The sequence below is a fragment of the Myotis nattereri genome, assembly GCF_964212035.1.
Source record: "Myotis nattereri genome assembly, chromosome: 14".
Classification (NCBI taxonomy): domain Eukaryota; kingdom Metazoa; phylum Chordata; class Mammalia; order Chiroptera; family Vespertilionidae; genus Myotis; species Myotis nattereri.
Genome location: NC_138089.1, coordinates 21024971 through 21051966, shown reverse-complemented (window position 1 = coordinate 21051966; position 26996 = coordinate 21024971). Strand labels below are relative to the sequence as shown.

General features: G+C 46.0%; 1 protein-coding gene across 4 annotated transcripts in view; it reads left to right on the top strand.

Annotated features, from left to right (window-relative positions):
* CACNA1D (calcium voltage-gated channel subunit alpha1 D) overlaps positions 1 to 26996 on the top strand; it is a 296908-nt gene that overhangs the window by 129280 nt on the left and 140632 nt on the right. For all 4 annotated transcript variants that reach the window (XM_081105979.1, XM_081105978.1, XM_081105980.1 and 1 more), the window contains exons 4-5: positions 13955 to 14094; positions 23498 to 23640. In XM_081105979.1, coding sequence (XP_080962105.1) covers positions 13955 to 14094; positions 23498 to 23640 — 283 coding nt within the window. The remainder of the gene's footprint in view (positions 1 to 13954; positions 14095 to 23497; positions 23641 to 26996) is intronic.

Genomic DNA, 26996 nt, shown 5'->3' with positions numbered 1-26996 from the left:
GTCTCGACCCACAGGTTGAGAACCGCTGATTCAGAGGGAAGTGATGATGGGAAGTGCCCTACCCTGACTTATGAGGGCAGCTTTACAGTGCGGAGGCTAGGCATCCACAGCTTGCCAGTGTTGTTCAGAGGTACATTTGTGAGGTATAGCGCTCCAGTGTAATGTTTTCAGCTGGGCACAGTGTTAATGAATTTTGAACTGAGGCAGTTATGATTAAGCCTGTTGCGTTTTCAACACTAATCATTATTAAAATGATGATTGATCTCAGTGACCATGAAACCATTAAGAAGGCATCTGTGCCGAGTGAACGGGCTGCAGGCAGTTTTGAGCTTCAGCTAGCCACACAGGACTTGGTGGTTGTGATTGCAAGGTGCTTGTTTGTTGATGATCTTTCCTGGGTCTTTCTGAGCCTTCAATACTGTGTTTTGTCATGGACTATAAACGTTGGTTGGGGGTTGGGGAAAGCAGCCGGGCCCCTTTGGGCCCCAGCATTGTGGCAACGTCCAGTGAAGTCGAGTAGGATAATTTCTCAACTTCCTGGAACCTCACCCTTGATTGATAGGCGGTCCTCCGCCCACCCCACCTGGGGCTGTGGAGACCCTCCTGGGGGGCAGTCACAGCACAGCTGCTGGCGGAGTGCAGCCCATGTGCCAGGCATTTCCTCTTAGTCCCCTGAGGTGGGTGTGGCGTCCCCACTGAGAGGATGAGGAGCCGCTCTTGGGGGTCTCAGTGTGCTCCCTGGGGCCAGGGCAGAACCAGGATTGGGACATGTTCGTCTTCACCCACAGTCTGGGCTTCCTTAAAAGAGCGTTCTTGTGGGAGCTGGCTTCGCCGTGAAGAAAGCGGAGGGAAGGGTGCGTCTCATTCAGTGAATGAGGACATAACACGCTCTGAAATGACAGTCTCGGGCACGGAGAGCTTGCCCAGCTGAGAGCCTTCTACCCTAGCTGACCACCGTTCTCAGGGGCAAGAGGAGCCCCTTCTGCCCCTCGTAGCTCCTGGTGAATTAGACGCCCCTGGTGCTGACAGCCCTGTTCCCCGCGAAGCCGTGTTCGTGCCAGGGGACGCAGCTTCCGTGGGCCCTCTTGGCCTGCACGCTCCAGTCCCAGGTGGAGACCCATAACCCAGGTCTTCAGACGCCCCCATGCTCCCCGCCCTGCTTCTCTCTGACCCGCTGGCGCAGTGGGGGTGCCGGTTTGCTTCCTGTCCTGGAATGTGTATGAGCCATTCCCCGCGTGGACTCCAGGTGGATCAGGGAGGCTGGGAGGCCTGTGGCACACTGCCTCTCTTCCAGGCCCAGCTCCCAGGGTCCAGGCTGCTTTCCCCGCCTCCAGGTGCCCAGTGTGCTGGCGCTGCCCTTCCCTCTGGGGCTTGCTTTCTCCATCTGCTGGTGGACAGTGCTGCCGGGCCTCTGTTGGTCCACCTTTGGTTGGTGCTCTTCTCCACCCCGTCCTTCCTTCTGCCTTCGGTGCCCCCCTGCAGTCATAGGTCATCTTCCTTCCCATGGAAACTCCCATCTTGGCTGGCCCACCTCGCTCTCCTCCCTCTCCTCCCTCTCCAGATGAATGACCTAGAAAGTGCTGACTCCCAAGGTGGCCCCAGGTAATCTCCTAGGACAGCAGGGAACTTACTGCCCAGCCCTGGCCCTTGTCGGTCTCCTTACCTGGAGCTTCAGTTCCTCCTCTAGAAACCCCGTAGGAAATGGACTCCATGCCCATCACTTCCTGGGATGGCTCTTCCTGTTAGGTTTGTTTCTTGGGTTTTGTGGTCGTATGTATGGGGGGCAGAGAGTGAGCATGAGAGAGAGAGTAGATATTTGTGCCCACTGTGGGTCCACTGTGGGCCCGGTTATTGGCTCTTACAGCTGTGGTTTTCAACTTTCTTCACCTTGGCCATCAGTATTAGATACATTTTATATTGCAACTCACAGTCATAATATGTATATGTCATTAAAATGTGAGTCTGATGAAAAAAAAATACTTCATAAATTCTGACATTTTCTATGCATTCTGATAATTTTCCATTCTATTTTATTTTCCAAAAATTGGTGGATATAAACGACAAAATTAATTTTGTCTGTATTCCATTAAAAAAGCCCTCTCTCTTCCATTACAGTATAAATTCCATAAAGACAGGCAAATATTATTCCACCTCATGTAATTGGTGCTCACTTCATATTGTCAGCTGATTCTTCTCTCTCTCAAATCCTTTGGAGAAACACTTTTCTGTGCAGAGAAAGAAAAGATAAGGTGACTTGTGTCACTGATCTGATTTCTTCCTCTCCCATTAGCTGTTAGAAATTGCAGAGACATAGTAATAAAATATGTCTACACAGTATGCATCTTTGTAATGGTCTTATTCCTGTTTCATTTTCTTTTCCTTGTTAATGTATTTATTTTTCTTAACTTATTTTTTTCTAAATATTTAGAGTTTCATATGACTTTCATAAAAGATAGCCAAGGAGAAAAGCTTACACAAATCAGAAATAACTAAAAGTAGAGATAGAAAGTCTATCTCTTTCCCTCATAAGACCTTGCACTCACAGGCAAGCCTCCTCACTTTTAGGTGTCTGCACTGCATACTGGCTTATTAAGAGATCTTTTCAGGCATCAGGTCATATTATTTACGTATTCATATTATTCCTACTGTTCCTGTAGTAATGTATCCTTCCCTGCCCTCAGCATAGATCTGCCGCCTTCTCTTTAACAGCCATAGATCATTCCCCTTTTTAACTACTGTTACTTCATATTTTGATGTTCTTGCTGCTTAGAATTCTTTTTTGGAGCGAGATAGGTACTAAATAAAAACTTACTTTAAAAAGAACAGTAGAGATTATTAACTAGCCTTAGCCACCTGAACAAACAGAACCTTCTAGTGACGGCTTCTGGAGCCACTGTTTCCCTGGGAATGGAATTGCTGTGGGAAACCCGGGTGGGTCCACAGAGGTTTGACTGGCAGGACCAGGTCATTGCTATGACCCTCCCAGCTCAGAGCGGGTCTGCGGAGACTCGGTCTGCTCAGCCATTGACTTGTGTATTGATTTCCACGTCAGGGCCACAACTGGGCGGTGCCTGGGTTTTAACTTCATTTTACTTTCTAAGACTAAAACGACAGTGAATTACCCTCATGGGATTAATCTGAGTAAATGCATCAAACACTTTATCTCAGTTATAGACCTCACACTTCATGTGTTTTTAAACTTTGCCTCATAAATTTACATAGGAATAAATATCTATGTTCCTATGATCTCAGCACACTCACTGGAAATAGGTGGCCATGAATGAGGGTTGTTCATCCCCCAAAGTGGATTTTATGGTGGAGTAACAACTGGGGAGCTGAATGCCGCCTGCTCCCCAGGGACCCCCAGATGTCCCTTTTCTGTCAGCAGTGAAGGGGCGGGTAACACGGGGTGTGGGAGCTGGGTCCTGGTTCATCTCCCAGCTGTCTGTGATAGCCCAGACAGACTGCTGGACAGGCCAGGGGGAGGACCAGGTTTAGAGGGAGCACTTCTCTCCCTCAGAGGGCAGCAGTGCTCACCCAGCAGGCCCCCTGCAGGACAGGCTGCCCGGTGGGCTTGCAGACCTGTGGCCGGCAGTGAGTGAGCCATTGTCCCAGTGCCGGTTTAGGGAGTAGTTAGCAGTTGCTCCGTGCAGGCCCTGTGCTGTTTTTGGGTGGCGGCCAGTGCTATTCAGGGCTTGTTACAAAAACACAACAGTAAAATGAACCACCGTCATGGGAGCGTGCTGCACGCAGACCTTGGCTCATTGGCGCGTGTGTTTACCCATGTTGCCTCATTTACGCTCAGCAACAAACCTGGGCACTTTCTCATTTTGTGATGAAGAAGCTGCAGTGAGGAAGTACAGTCACTTGTCTGAGTCCACAAAGCCAGGAAGTGGCAGAGCCAGGACCTGACCCCGGGCTCTGAGCCTCCTGTAGGTGGTGAAAGTGGTTCTGAGCCCCACCCGCCAGGTACCACTCCTACCGTCGGCAGCTGTGACCTGCAAGGTACATCTCAGGTTGCTCAGTGGCAGGGGCCTAGGTGACCCTAGGCTGAGGTCACTGTGGCGTGACAGGTGGAAAAACACAGGAGCCCAGGCGAGATATGACAGGCGTGGGAGGTGTGGGTCCCCACCAGGTCAGTGTGGTCAGGTCTCTTCCCATTGACCATGGCAGGAAGAGTCTGTGACCGTCATAGGTGAACGTACACAGCGATCCCTTCTCTGCCTGTCTTACTCTGATGCTTGGAGAATCTGCGGAGATAAGACGCTGCGAAGTTTCTTTCGCCCAAGTGCTGTGTCTAAGGGGGCAAGTGTACAGGGGAATGAGGTGAGATTGATGTATAATTCAGAGGTCAGGGGATTTAACTACATACAGTTCTGAAAGGCTTTTCTCCAGCTCCGTTCATGGAAAGAACGGAATGGCTGCTTTCTTGTCAAAATGAAATGTTCGGTTTTAAACTTACTCATTTCCTGCCATTTTGAAATGTTTGCTCATTTCTTTTCAGTCAAGAAGGTAGAACTGCTGGAGTGTTGGCTTGTGTCATTAGAACTAACCAATGCCAAGAACAGGCTTCTTCTCTAAAACGATGGGTGTTTGGCAGTTGTCCCACGAGCCAGGCCCCACAGGTCGCGAGGAGGCAGCGAGGCGCTCGGTCAGCCCCGGCAGGGCACGCACTCCCACGGTGCTCAACCTTGACCTGAGCTGTCAGAACAGGATGGAAGGCCTGACACCGGTTAGAAAGAAAGCATGACTGCAACTCCAGCCAGGAGAGGGCGAGTGGGACCCTGGCTGCGTGTTGGAACTGCTCTTAGGGTTCCCGGCAGTGACAGGGTCGTGGCTCAGATGCTTGGACATGTAGCCTTGGAGTCACAGCTCTGTTTGTCCTTTTTTGGTGGGTGATGCCGTCGTGGTACTTCCTGAGGCTAAGTGCTCAGTTTTTGGATTGGGACAGCGTGAGGATTCTGCAGAAGGAGATGCGATGGTTCCTGCCCTTAAGGTAGTGACCATCTACAGCTCATACATGAGGGCACATCCAATAGGTCTACCTCCCCAGGGGACAGGAGCTCCTGAAACAGGGCAGAGTTAGTGCTCAAGTGTTCGTTATGGTTCACTTTCCTGATTAAATGCCAAACCCGTAGCACAACTTTCAACTCTGGGGCAGCAAAGTGTTTTGACTCGGGTGCCCACTCCAGTCAGTGGTGATGCTTGACTGGGCACCTAGTGAGGCTGCAGTGGGCTGCGGTGGGAGGGGTGCCAGTGACGACTGGCGAGTGATGTCAGCTGCAGGTTCCCCGGGCGCAGAGGCAGCAGGCAGGTGGCAGACATTTGTCTTCCCTGATAAAGGCATCAGGCTTGCAAGAGGGGGCAGAGTAGTCTCAGAGGAAATAAAACTCCCTGAAGGGTAGAACAGGATTTAGATAAGCAGAGAGAAGTGCTTTCGTCATAGAGGAGAGCAGTCACAACACGAGGGTTTCTAATGTGTCTCACGTGTACGCAGGAGGTTATGGGAACTGACGGGCGGAGCCGAGGGAGCCGTGGAGAAGGAAAGGGGAATGAGGTGGAGCAGAGGCCTGTACTTGGTGCGGTGGTTAGTATGTAGAACACAGACAGATTGTAGAGGTCCTTGGGGATGCCAGATGGAGGAATTTAGATGTGTTACGGTCCTGTGCTTTTTAGGAAGTTTTCCCAAATGCTCCAGACACAATCAAGTGCTCCATCCTCCCACCCCACCCCCCTTCTCCCACTTCTCCCCAGCATTCTTTGATTAGTGTCTGCTGTATTTTGAAATTTTTACATATGCACCTGATGTCCCCCTCCAGGACATGGACAACATCCTAGCCATCTTTGAAAACCCAGTGCTCAGGGCTGCACCTGGTAGGCCGTAGACACCCCATGAATGGTGTTGAATTAAATTGAAGTCGGGTATCTGAACTGCCAAGCAAGGTGGGATGGAGGTGGGCATGCCCTGACATTGAAGCTGGGTGAGGAAGGGCATGGCTGCCAAACATAGGCTGCAGCTACTACCAGGGAGCTAGGAGTGCATGTCCTAGGATGGGTGGGGTGGGAAGCAGGCAAGTCCCAGGCATCAAGTTTACGGGAGTGTGTGGTGTACAGGACACCAGTTGGAACTGAAGACAACAACAGAGAATTAATGAGATTTAAGGAGTCAATTTAGAAAGCGGAGCCTAGATGAATTCCCAGAGAAACCGGCTTGCAGGGCTCATGGGTCCCATGCACAGAGAACCATCCATAAGCCTGCGGGGAAGGAATCACAGAGGAGTTGAATCTCTTGAGAGATGAGGAGCTGCTGAAGATTCTCTTCGATGCTTTCAGAGAAGCAGAGTGATCTTGTAGGACCCGTGTATTTATTAGCGAGGACTCCTTTGTTTGTAATTGATCAAAAGCCCGAACCCAGTCTCCATTTATTGAATTTTGCAACTGAACAGCCCAAGGTAAAGGGGAGAATTTTAGCTTCAGGTTTAGCTTGATCCAACTGCTCATACAAAGGCTTCAGAGCCAGAGGTTTGCCTCTGTCTGAGTTTCTCTGTCTTTCTGCTTGACTCCCTCTCCCCACTTCCTGGCTCTGTATCTCAGAGCTGCGTCCAGCCAGCGATGGCATTTCTTGCCTAGTTGCCGAAGTGAAGACCCCAGGATTAGCTCGAATTGGACCTGGTTGACACACGCTGGGTAACACGCCTATCCCTGAACTAGTAACCAGACCACATGCCGCCCCCTGCAGCCCCTGGACCGAGAGTAGGAAAGGAGCAGTTCTTGGGGGAAGATCAGGGTGCTGTCACCTGGGGAGTTTTTCTGGGGGCCAGAACCATAAATAGCCACCCCACCCAGCTGCTTGTTTTGTTCTCGGCAGCAAAGCAGCAGCTGCCTCTGCCGTGCAGGTGAGTGAGCGGGCCACCCCCTCTGCCCCGGCGGGATGCTGCCCTCCTCCCACACACCAGCTGGTCTCCGTAGAGTGTCAGCCAGCCCACCCGGCTGGCCTCCTCCATGTCCTCTCAGTACATTCTGATGGCATCCTGGGCAGTGGCCCTCCCCACCTGGTGGTCATGGGGCCACTGGGCTGTAGGGGTTTCAGGAGAAGCATCTTCAGAGAGTTTCCAGATCTCCTCTCAGGCCGAGAGCTGTCCGCTCCTCCTGCTCCGTCCCTCTCCGGGCCGCCTGTGACTCTGCCGTGTTTGACCGATGGCAGAGCTTTCTCACCTTTCATTTAATCTGATTTTCCTTGTAGCCTGGTGGGTGGGGTGACTACCCTTGCTTTATAGGGAAGCAGAAGGAGTAAGTGACTCAGCCAGGGGTAAGTGACCCAGCTGTACAGACTAGCATTGGAGTTGGGACACAAATGTCATCCAAAGTTTGTACTTTTAAACCAAAGGGGAAGAAAACCCAAGGCAAACTGACGGTTCTAGCCCGCTTCTTCATATAACGATGGTGTTACAGTGCCCGCTGGAGGCCTGCTAAGCACATGCTTCATTAATACCTGCAGAGAGAAAAATGACCTCGGCCTCCATCCCTGCTCGGAGCCGAGGCCACCTGCTGGCCACCCTCCTGCGGTTTGCCCCCAGAGTTTCACTAGAGATTGAATGGCTTATTGAGACCCTGTGATAGCAGCTCTGGCTCCCCAGTCGCCTCCTTCTGAGGGTCTCTCAGCAAGCCTGACCTGAATATGACCTGGCCACTTGACAAAACAGCCGCTGCTCTTGGGTGGGTGTCTTCCAGGGGTCTCTGGCCTCACAGAACCTCCTGTCACCACCTGTGTCTGGGCTTTGCTCATCAGGGCCCAGGGAATCATAGTCCTACAGCTGGAAGAACTCATCTGTGCAGCCTGCTCTTTTTACAGCCAAGAGACGGAGGTCACACCCCGCAGCCCGGCACACGGGCACCTTTCATGGCCTCCCTTGAGTGGTCCACTTGGCCTCACCCAGTCCCTCCCACCTGCCCCCCGCTCCCTGTGCTCCCGATCTCTGGGCTGCTCCTCACCCTCACTGCCTTGCCTGTGTGCATATCCCTCACTGACTGGATGCACCTGCCCACCGTCGTGAGTGGGAGACTGCGGTTAGGGAATAGGACGGCTATGTTCAGAGGCTTTTCCCTGACACTCAGGGACCGTTTCCCGAAAGAGGGCAAAGCCATGGGCCCCTTGTATTATTGTTATGGACTGAATGTTTGCATCCCCCCAGATTTATATGTGGAAGCCTCACCCCCAACATGTTGGCATTTAGAGATGGGGCCTTTCAGTGGTAATTAGGGTGGGGCCCTCATGATAGGATTAGTGCCCTTATAAGAAGAGCTGAAGAGAGGGGTCTCTCTCTCATTCCCTCTTTACACATACATGTACCAGGCCAAGGCCAGATGAGGATATAGTGAGAAGTCAGCCCTCTGCGAGCCAGGGAGCTCTCACCAGACCCAGATCAGCCAGCACCTTGACCTTGGACTCTCTAGCTCCAGAACTGTGAGAAATAAATCTATTGTTAAGCCACCCCATCTATGGTATGTTGTTATGGCAGCCTGAGCAGACTAACATCATTATGGGACTTCTTAGCAGGAAGAGACATGGAGTAATGTTTGGTCGAAACCTCTCATTTTGCCTACTTATTTATTCATTTACAAATATGAGTATCTAATTTTATGACAGGCCTTGGAAATACAATGATGCATGAAACAGAAATGGTCTCTGATCTTAGAGAAATTATCATTTATTGGAGTCAGATACTGAAGAGATTTTTTAAAGAACTTAAAATTTGCAAATAAAGTTATGAAGAAGTGTAATGAGTTTTGACAGCACCTAACAGCAGGCCCTGATTTTGTCTGGGAGGTCAGCAGGGGTTTCGCTGAGAAAGTGTCATTTAAGCTGAGCCTTGAAGGAAGAGTAGAACTTAGCCCAATGAAAGCAGGATGAGGGAAACCATTCTAGAAAGAGGGGACGGGAAGTAGACCTGAATTGGGCTCGTAGAAAACAGCTATTATTTATGACTCCAAGTTCATTCCAGTCAGCAGTGCTGGGCTTGTTGTGTGCTCACTGAGTGTGGGGGAGTTGGGGGGGAAGAGAGCTCCATATGTTGGGGGAGGCACAGGGTGTGGGGGAAGCAGGTAGGCAAAGGCATGGAGGTGGGCAAGCATCATGGAGGGTCCTGGCCCCTCCCACTCCCTGCCAGTTGCAGTTTCTGTTTCTCACGGTTCTGTGTAGAGGTAACTGGTTTAGAGACTGTTGGTGGAGCCTCTTCTGTTTGGTGAAACTTCGATGTTTAAAGAAAATAAGTCAGGTTTCAGAATTAAATTTGGTGCCTTTATTTCTTTGGTGGCTTGAGGTCTCATGAGGGACTTTCACTCATATATAGATTGGTATCTGATTAAGAGGAATTGGTGGTTTCTTTCTTTTTTTTTGATTAGCTACTAGCTTTTTAACAAAATATGTTTTTATTGATTTTCAGAGAGAGGAAGGGAGAGGGAGAGGGAGATAGAAACGTCAATGAGAGAGACATCGATAGGCTGTGGCTGCCTCCTACACACCCCCTATCGGGAATGGAGCCCACAACAGAGGCATGTGCCCTGACTGAGAATAAAACCAGCGACCTCCTGGTACATGGGGTGACGTTCAACCAACTGAGCCACACTGGCCGGGCTGGTGGTTTCTTAAAAGGAGGTTTGACTGGCCCTGCCCACCCAGGATCCCCTGTCACGTGACTCTGCCTGGCAAATGCAGACATTGAGGTGCAGGGATCATTTACTCTCTTTGTTTAGCCTGGGGTAGGACTTTAAAGGGCAGCACAGCCCTGGGACACCTTGGTTCCGATCCACTTCTGGAGGGTTCTTGCCTGCCTCTTTTCATCCCGTTCCTTCATCCTTCCGCCATACTCTCCTCCATCCTGCACAGACTCCATGCCTTCTCCATGGACACCTCACCGGCCCCTCAGCTCCATGCCCACTCCGGCCTTGCCCAGTTAGGAATCCGGCTTCCTTCTCACATGACTAACTCAACATGCTTTCCTCAAATGAGCAACTTTGTGTGTGTGTGTGTGAAGTAAATAATGACCCCGCCCCCGCCCCCCCCCCCAATTGTTGTTTTGCGAGATGTTCTTTACATGACATTTGCTTAATGTGGAGGGGCATTTGTTGCGTAGGAGTCCTTTTCAACAGCAGGACCGGGGACCAGGATGACACTGGCTTCTAGGCAGAAGGTCTGCCTTGCCCTCCAGGCTGATGTTGAGTTGGCTTTATGGCAGCGCCTCTGTGATAAAGCATCACATTAAAGCAAGTTGTATTTCTTGTAGTCAGTTTCATCCAGTAGTGCACTGAGGATTCTGAAAAGAGAAACCAAATTCTATAAAAAGGAGAGAGAAGAGGACAAGAGAGGGGGATAAAAGAGCCCTCAACAATTCAGTTATACAAATGGGCCTTGTATTATTGTGGCAAAATTACTTATAAATGAAAGCCAAAGAGGAAAAACAAGCAGTGTTGGTAGGTGTACTCTCTGTTCCTGGTCTTGTTTTTCTGCTCTAAAGCATAGCACTGTGTTGACGTAGGCATGTAACTGCTATGAATATTGATGGCAGCAAAAGCTTCCTCCCCCTGTCTGGCCTAGTAAATAAAGCAGAAGGGATAAAAGGGGGAGTGAAATTATAAAATCAGCATGCTGTTTTCAGCTTATCCTGTGCCCTTAGAACTCCAAGTCTCCAAAACATACTCAAAATCCACATTTGGTGGCCAGGGTCTAATTTCAGTGCAGTGGATTGCTATTTTCAGGGATTGTTGCTTCTGCTTTTAGCTCTCAAAGTTAACGCCACTGCCTCACGGAAGCCCTCCTGGGTGTCTCCTCCCCACCCAATAGCAAAGTGGGCCCCTGTTCCTCAGAACATCCACAGTGGAGTGAATGCCCCTCTCATGGCAGCACGCTCAGGGACAAGGCAGTGCCCAGGAGAGGAGCCGGGCGTTCATGGAGGTAACAGGGAGTATGGAGAGTGACCGGAGGCCTTGGAGGTCTGCGTGTGGCAGGAACGGGGTGTGCATGCTGCTGCTCTGGGAGCAATTTGCAACCTGCTCACCTCAGCCTGGACTGGGGGAGGCGGTGATGTCATAGCCAAGGAAGTTGTCCACCGCCTGGAGGAAGGACTGGGGGGTATGGGATGAGCGAACCCCAGGACAGGGCCTGATTTTTTTTTGGAAGGTCTGGAGGAAGCATGGGTCTAGAGCAGGGGTGGGCAAACTTTTTGACTCGAGGGCCACAATGGGTTCTTAAACTGGACCGGAGGGCCGGAACAAAAGCATGGATGGAGTGTTTGTGTGAACTAATATAAATTCAGAGTAAACATCATTACATAAAAGGGTACGGCCTTTTTTTTTTTTAGTTTTATTCATTTCAAACGGGCTGGATCCGGCCCGCGGGCCGTAGTTTGCCCATGGCTGGTTAGAGGCTGTGGAGGAGCTAGGCTTTAAAAAATGTATAATTGGCATACAACGTTATATTAGTTTCAGATATACATCATAGTGATTTGACATTTATATACCTTACACTGTGATCACCCTTATAAGTCTAGTACCCATCTGACACCGTGCAAAGTTATTATGATATTATTGACGACATTCCCTGTGTGTGTATTACAGCCCTGTAGCATATTTATGTTATAACTGGAAGCTCATACCTCTTACTACCCTTCACCTTTTCCACCCATCCCCCTATCTCCCTCCCCTCTGGCAACTCTCAGTTTGTTCTCTATTTTACTTATTTTTACTATTTAAATTTATTTATTTTATTTTTATTGGACTTATTGAGGTGACATTTGTTAATAAAATTATATCGGTTTCAGGGGTACAATTCTATAATACATTATCTGTATATTGTTTTGTGTGTTCACCACCCCAAGTCAAGTTTCCTTCCATCATTTATCCCCCCTTTACCTTTCTTCTCTGTTTCGATGAGTCTGTTTTTGTTGTTTTGTTTATTCTTTTTAGATTCGACATGTAAGTGAAATCATAGGTAATTGTCTTTCTCTGTTTGATTTATTTCACTTAACATAATGCTCTCTAGGTCCATCCATGTTGTTGCAAATGGCAAGATTTTGTTCTGTTTTATTGCTGAGTAATATTCCACCGTGTATATGTGTACCACATCTTTATCCATTCATCTATTGATGGATACCTAGGTTGCTTCTATATCTTGGCTATTGTAAATCATGCTGTGGTAAACATAGGGATGCGTATCAAACTGGGCTTTTAAAATGGAAAACCCACTGACTCTGGCTAGCTCACTGCACAAAAGAATCTATTAGGCTGCCATGACGGTGTGCTGAGGATGAAAGGGCTATCTGAGGGCAGGTTAGGAATGGCAGGGACCGGGAAGGAAGAACTGATAAACTGGTTGTCTGGCAGAACCAGTGGGGAGTCGGGAGTGAGGGTGAAGCCTGGGGTACTGTAGTGGTCGGATGGTTCCCCTGGTGCTAAAGAGGAAGGATGCCATGAGAAGACACGCAGAAGTTCAGCTGGGGACTGGAACTGGCCAGCAGCAGAGGCGTAGCACTGGTGGCAGATGCCTCGAGCCCAGGGTGGCTGAGGCAAAAGAGCAGTCATATACATGTAACAAAGCGGAGGCCTTGCGGGGAGAAGTGGATGAGCCCTTTGGCCTTAGCAGACGGCTAATGATGCCAACTTGCTCTTTGTCACTTACCTCTCTGGGGACTGTCTCTGTGTGCACGTTAGAAACCGCCCCTCGCCCCCTCCCCCACCAGGCTAAGCCTTTTGAGGCTGGGGACCACAGTGGAGACTTTTTTCTACCTGGTTCTGGCTATGGGTCTGCCAAGCAGAAGAGATGCTCACTGAGTGTTTCCTGGGCCAGGCCGACTTGACCTCGTGTACCAGGCATCTTAATAAGTGAATTCCTGGCTTCCTTTTCCTGACCTTGGTGACTTTCTTCAGGTCCCACAGTGTAGAGTTCATATCAGTAGAGGACGTTACGGCCCATATGGAAGAGTTTCATTCCCGAGGATTTTTCATCTAGTTATTATTTAAGTAGCTTCTTACCAGGGAATGCCTCTTGTAAAATTAATCACACACATCTCGGGCGGCCCATATTTCTAGGGAAGCTGAAGTTGTATAAAGAAAACCTTTAAAAAAGAGGAAAAAGTCAACATTTTTAGACTGATGGGTGTGTTTTCTATACTCGTGGAGATGCAGGAGTTGGAACTGGGAAGGTTCATGTAGCCCGAGGACGGAGTCTCGGAGGTCTGTGGCAATGGCGTAGGGATGACTGCTGAGCAGAGAAGGTTGAGCCTGGCCTGGGAACATGCGTGGTGACCACTCAGCACTCTGCAGGGTCACCCGAGAAAGGTGGCATGCCGATAAGCAGACTGTGGCCTTCCTATCCTGAGTTCACCCCCATTACTGTGCGTGTGGTTGAGGAAACATAGGTCCAGAGGAGAGGCGGGGCTTTGCCAAGGTCACCGTGCTGCTCAGTGACAAAGCTGACCCTGACTTAGACGTCAGATATAAACCCACGATCAAGAGAGGGTCAAAGCAGACACATCTTCCCCTCTCCCACAGGACGTTCCCTTCAAAGCTGCCGTTGGAATCTTTGCTGCACCCTCGTGCTTTTCTGGGCCCGGTTTGGCAGCCTCAGGAGGAAACATGCTGCGTTTTGCAAATGTGTGCAAATCACAAGCATGCCCGTTATGTCCTAGCAGTCTCATTGCACATGCATCAGGGCAGGTGGCAAAATGCGATCACGCAGCCCCCAGTGAAAAGAGGGTTATGCTTAGCTGCTTATGAGGAATTCAGTGTGAGCAGGAACATGCCTCCCTGGCCCAGGTGCAGTGTAAATGGTTCCATTTCTCCTAATGAAAATGTGACTTGGAGAAAAATGCTTGGAAATTGATTCTAATATTTTAATCTGTATTTTTAAAATCGTTTTTCCTTCTTCTCCCCCCTCCCTTTTCTTTGTTTTTCTTCACAGGAAAAAGTAGAATATGCCTTCCTGATTATTTTTACAGTCGAGACATTTTTGAAGATTATAGCTTATGGATTATTGCTACATCCTAATGCTTATGTTAGGAATGGATGGAATTTACTGGATTTTGTTATAGTAATAGTAGGGTAAGTCCCTTTTATTTTGGGGGAGATGTTTGTTTGGAAAATGGGAGGCGGGAGGAACAGAAGAACTGTGTCTTTTGAGGAAATGTGGTTACTCCTCTGTGCCGGTGATTGCAGCCAGACCTGTCAGGAGTTCTTTGAAGGCTGGTGATGCTGCTGGCAATCTCCAGGCAGAACTGGTTTGAAATGCTCTCATGGTTTTGCCCTGAACGGTGTGTTCAATGGTCATAGAGTCAGTCCATGCACCAAAGGGTTGAGGGTTCTATTCCCAGTCAGGGGCACATACCTGGGTTGCAACTTTGATCCCCAGCCCCGGTCAGGGCACATTGCGGGAGGCAACCAATCAATGTGTCTCCGACATCGATGGTTCTCTCTCTCTCTCTCTTTCCCTTCCCTCCCACCCTTGCACTCTCTCTAGAAATCAATGGAAAAAATATCCTCAGGTGAGGACAAGAAAAAAAAGAAAAGGAAAGAAATCTCTCATGGTTTTTACTCGTGCTTTCAGAAATGGCTATAGCAGGAAGTCTGAGCTCCTGATGTGAGGGGGTTCATCTTACAGGGCCTCTGGCTTCCACAAATAGGCCAGCCCTACTGGTGATTTGAGTCAAATGTGTAGAGCTCTTATATTTAGCGCCCTGTTAAATTTTTTTTAAAAAAACTCAGAATAGTAAAAAAGTAATAAATCCTTATAGCAGTGAGGTACTCTGCTGTTTAACATCCCTTGAGCAAAGCTATTAATTCTTTCTGCTGACTTGTGGGGGAAAACTTTGGCATGCTACTATCCCATTTTAAATAACAAAACAAGTGTCTGAATAATATCAGATATCTGGCATGAAATGAAATAAGCCAGAAAATGCAGAGAGGCAGGCATTATCCCTAAATCCTGTCACAGGAAGAAGACACCAACAGTTTTATTTAAAGGAAAATGGTAAAATGAAAACCAGTGGCCTGTATTATTCTGGTCCTTCCACACCTGGAAATGTGGCCAGCAAGAGAAAAACGAATCAGTGTCGGAGGAATGCTGGATCTTTGGACCAAATACCCACATGGAAAAAGAAACTAGATCCCATCGCTGAGTCTTCGTTACCCAGCTACAAAATGGGTTGCTCCTAAAATTACATTTGGTCTTAGAGAGAGAGACTGTTAAATGACCTCTCTGTTTTCATCGCTATGACTTGTTCAGTTACCTTTCATAGTTGAGCAAGATAATTTATCTTTTGGATTATTCTTTTATTATGAATCCTTTGGCTTTTTATGGGAGACTAATCTAGTTGGATATTGGGAGAGTGGGAAAACTTTTGAGCCTCTAATTTCAAACCATTGAAGTTAAAATGGGATCCGCAATGGTGGCCCAGTGGGATAATCAGACTTATGGGGAAAAAGTTAGCTTTTGCAAAACTCACCATAGTATATTGGCATCTAAGGTATGACAGCCAAGGTAGTGCAGCTAAAATGAATAGGTGATAGATATGTATTATACCTTCCTGTATCTGGTGAACTCTAACAGGAATGGCTAGCAGGAACCTTGCAGGTCTCTTGATTCTGGAATAATCTTGCTGTGCCTCTCCTGGCCCTGGAGGATGGAGATTCTTAGCTCCATTTCTTTGTCCCTACCCTTCAGTCACCTTAGCTTTCTGCCTGGAGACATTTTTCAGGCTGTAGTACAGCACAGAGAGGGAACCAGGTACAGTGTGGTGGTCTCGTTAAGTTGAGACAGAAACAAGAGGCCAGGGAGGCTGAGGTGGCTGAAATTTGAGAGGCCTAGTGTGGAAGGGGAGGGAGCTATTCAGAGAAAGCGCTCTATAAATATGCCTTGGGGTCCTCTTGAGTTTTGACTGAATGTTCAGCTACAGTTACGTGGGGTGAGATTCTGTGAGGCCAGGCAAAGAGCACTGTTAGGGAACACCAACCGGCGTGGAAAGATGTCATTGAACACCCTGGAATGTCAGTAGAGACTCCAGAGGGACATTAGTATTGGGGATAAACTAGCTCCAGGCAGGGGTTGACAAACTATGGCCAACAGGCCAAATCCAGCCTGCCACTGATTTTTGTAAATAAGGTTTTATTATACCAGTGTCATATATTTGTTTACAGAGTTGAATTGGGTAGTTTAGATCCACAATGTTTACAATACAGGATGGGGAAAAAGTAGGCTTACAGTTGTGAATATGTGAAACACAGAGTTTATTTTTGGGTTATTTCTTATTAATTATTGTATTATTTTCTATATGAACAACTGTAAACTGACTTTTGCCCCACCCTGTACTTGCTATCTGGTCCTTTGCGAAATAAATTTGCCAGCCTCTGCTGCAGAGTAAGGACTACCTGAAACCCTTACTGATAATGTTTGGAAAGAAGCCTGAAAAGGAGAAAACTGATATTCAAGTAACCTAACTGCCCATTAAAGAAAACGCCACACTCTTTAAAAGAAGACAACAAAATCCAGACATTTTACAATGTCTAGCATCCAGCCAAATATCACTAGGCATCTGAAGAACTGTGGCCCATAACCCGGAGGAAATTCCATCAATAGAAACAGACCTGGAAATGACAGAGAGGATGGAATTAGTAGAGAATTATTTTACAGAACTTTAAAAATAGGTATTATAAATATGCTTATGGATTTAAAGGAATGAAGGACTACAGTGATGGAAGATGGGACAATATAAAAAAAAACCAAATGGAATTTTGAGAGCTGACAAATATCTGAAATGAAAGTTCTCTGGATTGGCTTAATAGCAGGTTAGACACAATAGAAGAAAAAATATCAAGGATCATGAAGACATTGCAGTAACACAAAGAGTAATGATGGATACAAATATGAATGTACCTGGTGACTCGTGGGACAATATCAGGTGCTTTAGCATACACACAGTTGGCATCCCAGAAGAGAGGAGATCGAGGGGAGACAGCAAAAAATATTTTAAGGAATGGCCCCAACTTTTCTAAATGCGATAAAAAATATAAACTAAAAAAATCCAAGAAATTCAAGCAAAATAAGCATGAAGAAAGCTACATCAAGGCACTTTATAATCATAATTGAATTGCTCAAAACCAAAGAGGAAATCTTAAAAGCAATCGGAGAAAAAAGATGTTACAGACTTTTTGTAAGCAACTATACAAGCCAGCAAGCACTACAGCGACATCTTTAAAGTACTAGGGAACCTAATTTTTTTATTCAGTGAAGAGATCTCAAAATTGAAATTAAAAAACAAAAACAAACCCCAAAACTTTTTCAGACAAACCAAAGCTGAGAATTCATCACCAGTAGATCTGCATCTCAACAAATGTTAAAGGAATATCTTCACACTGAAGGAAAATGACACCAGAAAGAAATGTGGATCTACAAAAAGGAATAAAGAATGTCAGAAAGGGTTATTATCTAGATAAATATTAAAACACATTTCTCATTTTAAAATCTCTTTAAAATTAATTATTCAAAGCATAAAGAATAACAATGTATTATGGGGTTTATAGCATCTATAAAAGTAAGATACATAATAGTACAAAGGGCAGGAACAAGGAAAAAGAGCCATATACTACTGCAAAGTGCTTGTATGGTAGGTGAAGTGACAAAATATTATTTGAAGGTAGACTGTGATAAGTTAAAGATGTATATTGTAAACCCTGGAGTGTGTGCCAGCAAACTTCAGCCCATAGACCAAATCTGGTTTACTGCCATTCCCTCCTCCCCAGACATTGACAAGTGTCTTGGTGTTTGCTTTAATAGATAAAATTTTATTGAAAGACAGTCACATTCATTCATGTCTATGGCTATTTGGTGTTAGGATGGCAAAGTTGAGTAGTTGTGACGGAGACTCTATGGCCTGCAAATCCTACAAGGGATACTCTCTGGCACTTTAGAGAAGTTTTTTGCTGACATTTGTTCTAAAGGAGCCACTAGAAAAATAATGAGATATAACTAACAGGCGTGTATTGGAGGAGATTAAATGTTTTTTGTTTGTTTGTTTGTTTTTAAAAAAGCTTAACCCAAAAAAGACAGAGAAAGAAAAACTAACAATGGACAGAGCAATAGAAAAGAAATAACAAGATGGTAGATTTAAACCCAGATTTATAAACCCTTATTAGAACCCAGAGTTTATCAGGTTTTATATGTTAAAAAGTCCCCACTCTATAGTGTCTATAAAAACTACTTTAAATATAAAGACACAAACAATTTTAAAGTAAAAGGACAGAAAAATACATAAAATGCAAAAAACTAAGAAAAGCCTGAGTGGCTATATTAATATCCAACACTGTAGACTTAAAAACAAGGGATATTATCAAGAATGAAGAGAGAAATTTCATAATAATAAAGGTTGTCATTTAATCCCAGAAGATGTAATAATCCTAAGTATATATGTGCCTAATAACAGAGCTTCAAAATACACAAAGACAAAACGGATAGACCTGAAAAGAGGAATAGACAAATCTACAGTTGTAATTGTACATTTTAATACCCTTGAGGAGTGTTGATAGAACATGTAGACATAAAATCACTATGGACACAGGGAAGTTTGGACAGTACCATCAATCAACTTGACTTGATTGACATTTTTAGAACATCCCACCAACAAGAGTAGAATACACATTCTTTTCATATGCACATGGAGTATTAACCAAGAGAGACATATCTGGGGACATAAAACAGGTCTGAGTGTATTTAAAAGGATGAAAATCAAACAAAGTTATGTTTTCTGAATGATTTAGCAATGTTTCTGGGTAAAAGGTCAGTATGAAAAAACCCCTGAGAATTTCTATGTAATAGTCACAAACTATTGGAAAATGAAATTTTAAAGACTGCTATTTACTGTTGCATTAACAAACATGAAATATGTAGGGATAGTGCATTGAAATGACTAAACCTTTCTGAGAAACTAAAGAAGACCTAAAAAATGGAATGATGTACAGTGTCATAGATTAGAAAACTCCATATTGTTAGGATATCAGTTCTTCTTAAATTAAGCTACAGAGTGAATCCTAATCTAAATCCCAGCAAGATTGTTATATAGATTGACAAATTTATTTGAAAATTTAAATGGAAATTAGAGAGGCTCTAGAGTAGCTAAAGACATATTTAAGAACAAAGCTAGAACCTGATTTTAAGGCTTATTATAAAACTATAATAAGTAGTCAAGACTGTGATATTGACATAAGGAGTAGACAACAAGATCAATGGAACAGAATAGAGTCTTGAAATAGACTCATAAAATTGGTTTTATTTTTATTATTTTTAAAATTTATTTTTATTGATTTCAGAGAGGAAGGGAGAGGGAGAGAGAGATAGAAACAACAATGATCAGCTGCCTCCTGCATGCCCCACACTGGAGATGGAGCCCGCAATCCAGGCATGTGCCCTGACCAGGAATCGAACCGTGACCTCCTGGTTCATAGGTTGATGCTCGACCACTGAGCACACCAGGCCAAAGGCAATTCTTTTCCCCCCGCCCATAAAATTGGTTTTAGACAAAATTCCTTGATCATTCAATGGGTTGAGGAAGCTGTTTTCATCAAATGGTGCTAGAACAACTATTTCCCCCGTATATAAAAAAAGACTCTATTCTTACCTCATACTTCATATAGATGCTACCTTAACAGATCCTAGACCTAGATGTGAAAGTTAAAACTATAAAATGTTTAGGAGAAAATCTTTATGACCTTAGGGTAGGCAGAGATTTCTTAGGACACAAAAAGCACTAGCCATAAAAGAAATCATTGAAAATTTGGACCTTATCAAAATTGAAAACTTTTCTTCAAAAGACAGTGTGAAGAAAATGAAAAAGTTATGCACCAATTGGGGGGAAAAATCGCAGTACATACTGATTAAAGATTTGTATTTAGAATATATAAAGAACTCTTACAACTCAATAGTAAGAAGACAACCCAGTACATTAATGGGCAAAAGATTTGAACAGATCTTCACAAAAGAAGATATGTAAATGGTCACCAAGCATCTGAAAAGATGTTCATCATTAGTAATTAGAGAAATGCAAATTAAAGCCACAAGGACAGCATTTTCATACCCACTAGTATTACTGAATGTAAAAAGATGGACACTACCAAATGGTAACCAAGATATGGAGCAACTGAAACTCATACACTGCTTGTAGAAATGGAAAATGGCACAATCATTTTGGAAAAGTTTGCCAATTTCTTACAATATTAATCAGATACTTACCATATGACTATATTACCAGTATTATTAGTAGGCACTTAGTCAAGATAAGGGAAAATACATGTTCACAAAGAGACTTTATTTCATAATAGAGAAAAGGTGGTGGAAACAACCCAAATATCTCTCAACAGGTGAATGGGTAAAGTCATTGTGGTATCACTCAACAATAAAAAGAAATGAACTGCTGATTAATGTAACAACTTGGATGACTCTCAAAAACATGGTGAGCAAAAGAAGATAAACAAAAAAGAACAAGCTGTATGGTTCTGTTTATATAAGATTCAAGAAAAGGGAAAAAGCCCCAACTGATAATCAGCCAACCGCTACCCAAGGCTGTGCTTAGAGGGAGGAAGACTACAACAGGCGTGAGAGAACTTTTGGAGATACTGGATGTTTTGATTGTGGGGTCATTACTTAGGCTTATACTTTTGTCAAAACATGCCATTATATGCTTAAAATGGTTGTATTTTATTATAACTTAGCAGCTATAACATTGTTTTTGAAAAAGTAAAAATTCAAGGAAGTTAAAGTATTGGAACTGGACTTGGTCTTTTTTCCATTAAATATGAAAAACTTTAGAACATTACAATATTCTTCTAAAATATGCACTAAATTGTAGTCAAAGAGTGGAAGAAAAGTTAAAAAGGTTGAAAAATTAAATGTCTTCATTGGAATCAAATTCCTACTCCCTAAAGTTTCCAACTACAAACTGTATCTCAGTCCAATGGATTTTCCATTCCAAGTCAGCCCTGACCTGCTTTTGTCAAGATTCCTAGTAACAGAGACATTGGGAAAGGAATTGATATGTCTAAAATGTGGCCATAGGAGGACTCATTGGGTCTACCAGAGCTGATACTGTACCCTGTCTAGGAATGCTTGATCTGAGCCACAGTTATCCCATACCTCTGATTTTTTCGATGAACAGAGCATTCAGCTCTTCATTTAAGCTTTGTGAAGAAGGATGTGCAGTGCTCATTCTGGTGCTTCTGACTTGAGTCAGGTTAGGTAGCCGCTTGCCTTTTGTCTCCTGTCTTAGGGTACATTATTTTTAATGTTTTTTTAAATTGATTTTTAGACAGAGAAGGAGATGGGGCTTGGGGAAAGGGCGGGGGGAGATATCCAGATATGAGAGAAACAGCACTTGCTGCCTCCTGCATGCCACTTACTAGGGATCAAGCCCGCAACCCAGGCAAGTCCCCTGACCAGGAGTAGAACTGGGGATCTTTTGGTGCATGGGATGGCACTCAACCAACTGAGCCACACAGGCCAGAGCTTGGGGTAAACTTTTAATAATAATCTAATATCAAATACTTTCTCCTCATGTCCTTATCTCTTTAGGCACATGGTAAATTTTTGTTGGTTGGGGGTGGTGTTGAAGGGAGTAGAATCACAAAATATTAGGATGGGAAGGGTGTGGGGCTCTGGATCATTTAATCCCATTTTCTCATTTTACACAGAGGCAACTGAAGCCCAGGGAAGGCGAGGGACTTGTTTTAATGCCTCCTAGCTCACCGGAAGGAAGCCAGCCCCAACCCCTGACCACTTCCACTCATGGCTGTCTGGAAACAGCAGCCAGCTTCCCTCTCAGACTTAGCTTCCTCTAGTAGGGGAGGGGCAGTATTCACCTGTTTTCAAGAACATTGCTGAAGAACAGGGGATAAGGGACCACAGAGTGTACATTGCAAAACACTGGCACTTGAAAGCAATCTTAAGTCACTACCTGCATAAATTACTTGCCTAACCCTTTGGGATTAAAATTCCTGTGGCTGCCACATTTCAGAAGTTTGAGGTTTTCTTTCTCCCCCTTTCTTTCTTTGTTTTTGTGAAGCTATAAACTTGTTTGGAGGGAGACTTTGAACTTTAGCTTTGCTGCAGGGGTTTACAGTCATTAAAAAACTATGCTAATGAGAGAAGCCTGTCATCTGAAGCTTTGAAAAGGTAGAGACTGACTCAGTTCGCCCCTCACCCGCCTGGGTTCATTGCTAATTGCTGCAGTGTTACTAAAACAAACGACTGGACTTTCAGTGCCCCGGAATGGCATGTCTGTGCCGGGTCAGGGCTGCACTTCAGACCACCCTGTGTTTTATGGACGTGGTGTCTTGGCCATCCAGAGGCGTGCCCGTGGGGGCCGAGTTTCTGCTTTGGCTGCTAATTAAACTTTAGAAACCTTTTCTTTGTTGCTGGGCCAATCATTCCCACAATCTGATTGGCCGGAGTTGATTCTATTTGAAATGGGCAAATTTATATTTATTCTGAAAAACAAGCAGCAATTCCAAAGAACAAATGTTTATTTGAAAGAGCAAAAGTAACCGGCAAATGAGCAGATCTCTTGGAAACAGCTTTATCCGAAAAACCTTCTGAGAGTAGGAAAAAATTTGTCGTGGCTGCCAGATACAGTGTTATTCACATTTCAAAAGAGAAATGCTGATCTTCATACCTCAGGTTGCTGCGTTTGGCCTTTGCACAGCTCCCTGGCCTCTGGTTTACATCATTCCGCACACGCCCCTTTGAGGGTGGAGGTAGGATATTGGCAAGCATATCGATGAAGATGTGGGACTTCGAAGTCAATATTCATACATTGAATTATTCATCAAATATTTTTGAGCACTTCTTACATATCAGGAACTGTTTCCTAGAAGAGATGCAATGAACAAATGAACAGCACAGGCTAAAATTCCTTGCCCTATGGAACCTACATCCTCGTGGGGCCAACATACCTGGATCCATGCGTTCGTTCTGCCACTGGTTTTGTGAACTTGGGCACGCCCCTTGCTCCCAGGAAGTTTGTTTCCTCAGCTGTAAAATGGTGTTAATAATAGTTGCTACTGCAGAACGGTCTGTGAGGATTAATGAGATAATGTACGTAAAGTAGGCAGCACCTGGTGAGTGCTCGGAAATGGCAGCCGTTATGATTATTGTTGTCGTTATTCCTATGGGGCAATTCCGTTTGTCATCATTGGACCCCAGTGAGCCCCTTCTGCCATGCTGGTGGACTTGCCTGAGGATGTTCCCTTGGTAGGGAAATGGGAGAACATTCCCTGACCCAAATCATGTTAGACACGGGGTCACCTTCCGGGATCACAGCCCGGTTCTTGCCTTGGCCTTGCTTTCCCTTTTTTTAAGCAGCAGCCACGCAGAATTAGCCCTTGTTCAGAAATAACTACTGCTATCATCCTGTTTTGCTTCCCTGGGTGACAGACTCTAATGTTTCTTCCTCTCTTCTTCTTTCAGGTTGTTTAGTGTAATTTTGGAACAATTAACCAAAGAAACAGAAGGCGGTAACCACTCCGGTGGCAAATCAGGAGGCTTTGACGTCAAAGCCCTCCGCGCCTTTCGGGTGTTACGGCCACTGCGACTAGTATCAGGAGTGCCCAGTAAGCAGCTTTGTTTCCTAAAGCCGGGGTGTTGTTGATTTGTCCCTTCTGGGTGGGTCTCAGGAATGTGAGCCGAGTGCTGCAGGTGAGTTGCGGTGGCCCGGCCCAGGCTCTGCGGGCGACCGGAGGCCTTCGCAGGTTGCAATGCACTTTGGCTTGAGTTGTCGCTGGATCCCGTGACAGCCCCGAGAGGGACTGACAGCCATGTGCCATCCCAACTTCGTAAAAGAGGAGATGGAGCAAGTGGTGGCATGAGGCCTGAGTACAGGCTTCCTGATTCGAGTCTGGTTTCCTTCTGCGACAGCACCCTGGCCGACACCTCCTCCGAAAGTGGTGGCTTATCCAGGGCTCCACTCACGGCCTCTCTTCAATGTGAGGAGTGACGGGGCTGCACTTCCAAAAACTTGGCTCTCTACTCTTAGGGACTGTGCCTGTCCCGCTCTGGGGAAGAGGCGAATGCTTTCGTGTCCTTCCCCACCCTTCCCCTGCAAGGAGGGCAGGCTAGAACCTGCTGGAAGGTGGTTTAAAGACTGGAGATAGTGCAGGGAGAGCCCCAGCACGAGGTCTGGAGCACAAGGAGCCCCTCAGGGTGAGAGGTGTCATCGCTGTGCACTTGGCGACGCTGCCTGTGTGTGCCAGGCCCTCGTGTGCTGCCTGCTGCAGACCAGGCCAGGCTGAGTGCCACCTGAGTGGGAACAGATGTCCTGTCTGTGCCCTGGCCAGGAGCGCAGGCTGTTGCTTCTGTAAGGGGTGTGGGGCGTGCCTCCCTGGGCTCTGTTCCTGATGGGACACCCCCTCCCCTGCTGGGAACCTCAGAGGGTAGGTGTCCTAGCACCTTTCCCAGGACTGGGTGGGAGGATCAGGCCTGCAGGCTGTGCCTGTGTTCCACCCTTGGAAAGCCGTCAGAAGGACACAGACCATGGTCTGGCTCCTTCAGCAAGTCTCTGTGAGTTTTTATTAAACCTGTTGGCTCTCAGAACGCACCAGAAATTCTCTGGAAGAAAACACCATTTCCAAATTTAACATTTTAAAATGTAGGAAGTGGTGTTTTATGTGTACTTGTTTTTCCAGATGGTTCATTTATTTTCATTGAAAAAGATCAGCACAAGTCAAAACCACAGAACTGTCTGGAAGCAATTGAGAAAAATAGGAATACCTTGGAAATGACTGGCTCTGTTAGGGTGGAACATGGTTACATGAGAAGTTCAGTGAGCAAACACGTTCTTTCAGATGTAGTTGTTACAGCTTAATCTAATTTCCAAGTAACCATGACACCCCCCCCCACCCCCCCACCCCCAGCAAATGGCAGGGAGCCTGCCTGCGTGTGTGCTGTGGCTCGCGTGCATGGCGGTGAGAACTCGGCCAGGTCTGGCTCCCTTGCCTCGTGAGCTTGTCACTAAATGACTAGTCCGGTGCCCCCACAGCCTCTCAAGAACCAGTGCTAAACTGTGTTTCTTCCTTTTCCCCAAAAAATACCACTTTGAAACTTGACCGAGGTCTGCATCACGTTCTCCTGGGGATCAGCAGGGAGAAAGGGACCTGAGTCTTGTGTGAGAATTTTTCAGCTGTATTTTAACCGCCCTGGAGGGAACACCCAAGCCTCTCATCAGACCCAATGGGCTTTGGGGAGAGGGGTCGGGGGCTCTGGCTCATGCTGCTTCCCATGCCGGTTGGCGTCTGTGGCCCGGTGATTTCTTCTCGAGTACCTGAAATTGTTCAAGAGGCCTGGGAAAGTGTGGCTGTTGACACTTATCTGGGAAATGTCCAGTCATTTCTAAAGAGAATTGAGACTGTCCTATAAGACAGGATTCTGTGTGTGTGTGTGTGTGTGTGTGTGTGTGAATGTATTTATCCAGTGGAAGGTAAAAAAATGCATGTTTCAAAAGAGAGTAGTTCAGACATCTGTGGAGCCCTTAGCCACCCACACGCAGTTAACTGATGAGTGTTTATCGGAATCCCAGCCCATCCAAGTGGGAAAGATCCCTAGAGAGCATCCGCCCAACAGCATCACCTTTACATGAGGAAGCCGAGGCCCACCAAGGGGTAGTGACTTGTTCAGGTTCCTGTAGCCAGTGGGTGGCCAACAGGCCAGACCCACAGTCTCCCAGTTCCTGGTGTTCTTTCCACGTCACCCCTCTGCCTCCGTGATCAGAGCCCCCGTGAGCTCTGTACACATCGACAATATACAGAGGAGCTTAATGTCACATAAAAGTGTACAATTCACCTTGAGATACAGCTTCATTATCTCACAAATGTGGCCAGTCTGAAGTACAGCAGAGCCTTAAATATGAACATGTTCGTGAAACACATGGCTCACTGCCGTGGAATTGAGAAGAGCTAACTGCTGAATGGTGATTTTGAATGGCCTATCCACATCTAAAAAATAAACAACAAAAAACCCCTATCCGATTGGATTAAAGCAGATGTTTTCTTTCCCCCTCTGTCTGTTCTTTCTAGAAGGTGGAAACATTAGCAATCATCTTAATGATCATTTTTTCCCCCAAAAGAAACCATTTGAGCACTTAAACATCCAAAGGCAGTACCTAGGATTTGGGTCATAATGAGGGTCTTGGAAAGATGGGCTCTTTGTGAGTCTGAAATCCTCTGATTCGTCTTCCCTCCCCAACCAGTCCCCACCTCTTTCCCATCTTTCTTATTGCTGGTAAGTATTCTTCTCTCTACTTGGTGTGTTCTGATTTCTAACTTATTTAATTCTAGCATCTCAGCTTATATTCCTTCATTCTTTGAGTATGTATTGGGAGAGTGAGAGAATATTAGAAAAGGGCTGTTTGAATGAGGTGAGACAGTGGGGAGGGGAAGGGAAAGAGAATAAAGAGGAGAGTGAACTGTGCAGAGCAGAAGCTGTGGTCATGGGTGGTGGGAAGAAGGTAGGACACTAAACGTGGAGGTCAGGTTCTAGTATGAGTTCTGGTCTCCTGGCCATCACTGTCCCTCAGTCTTCTGCCTCCTCCCACCCACCATCCCCCTTTCCATTCTCCCTCTTTCTCTTCCTATACCATGGTTCTGAGTATCACTCCATGGACAGCCTCCAGGCTTTCGTGTCCCTTCCCCATCTCTCAAGCCCAGGGTTCCGCTGCAGCATGCTTTCCTCTTCTTGCTGTGCCGCGATCGACTCACTGGTTCTGAGTTGCTCTTACCCTCTCTTTCCTCTGATTGTCTCCTGCCTCCCTCATTCCAGGAGAGCCTCCTTTTGACATGCTTTTTTTTTTTTTGGCTGGGCACTAGGATTTCCCCATGACCCTGCCTCTATAGGTACCTTCTTCTCCCTCAAATTCAGTTGCTGAGTTCTGGTCTCCACCGATCCTATCTACTGCTGCCCCATTCGTCTTGCTAAA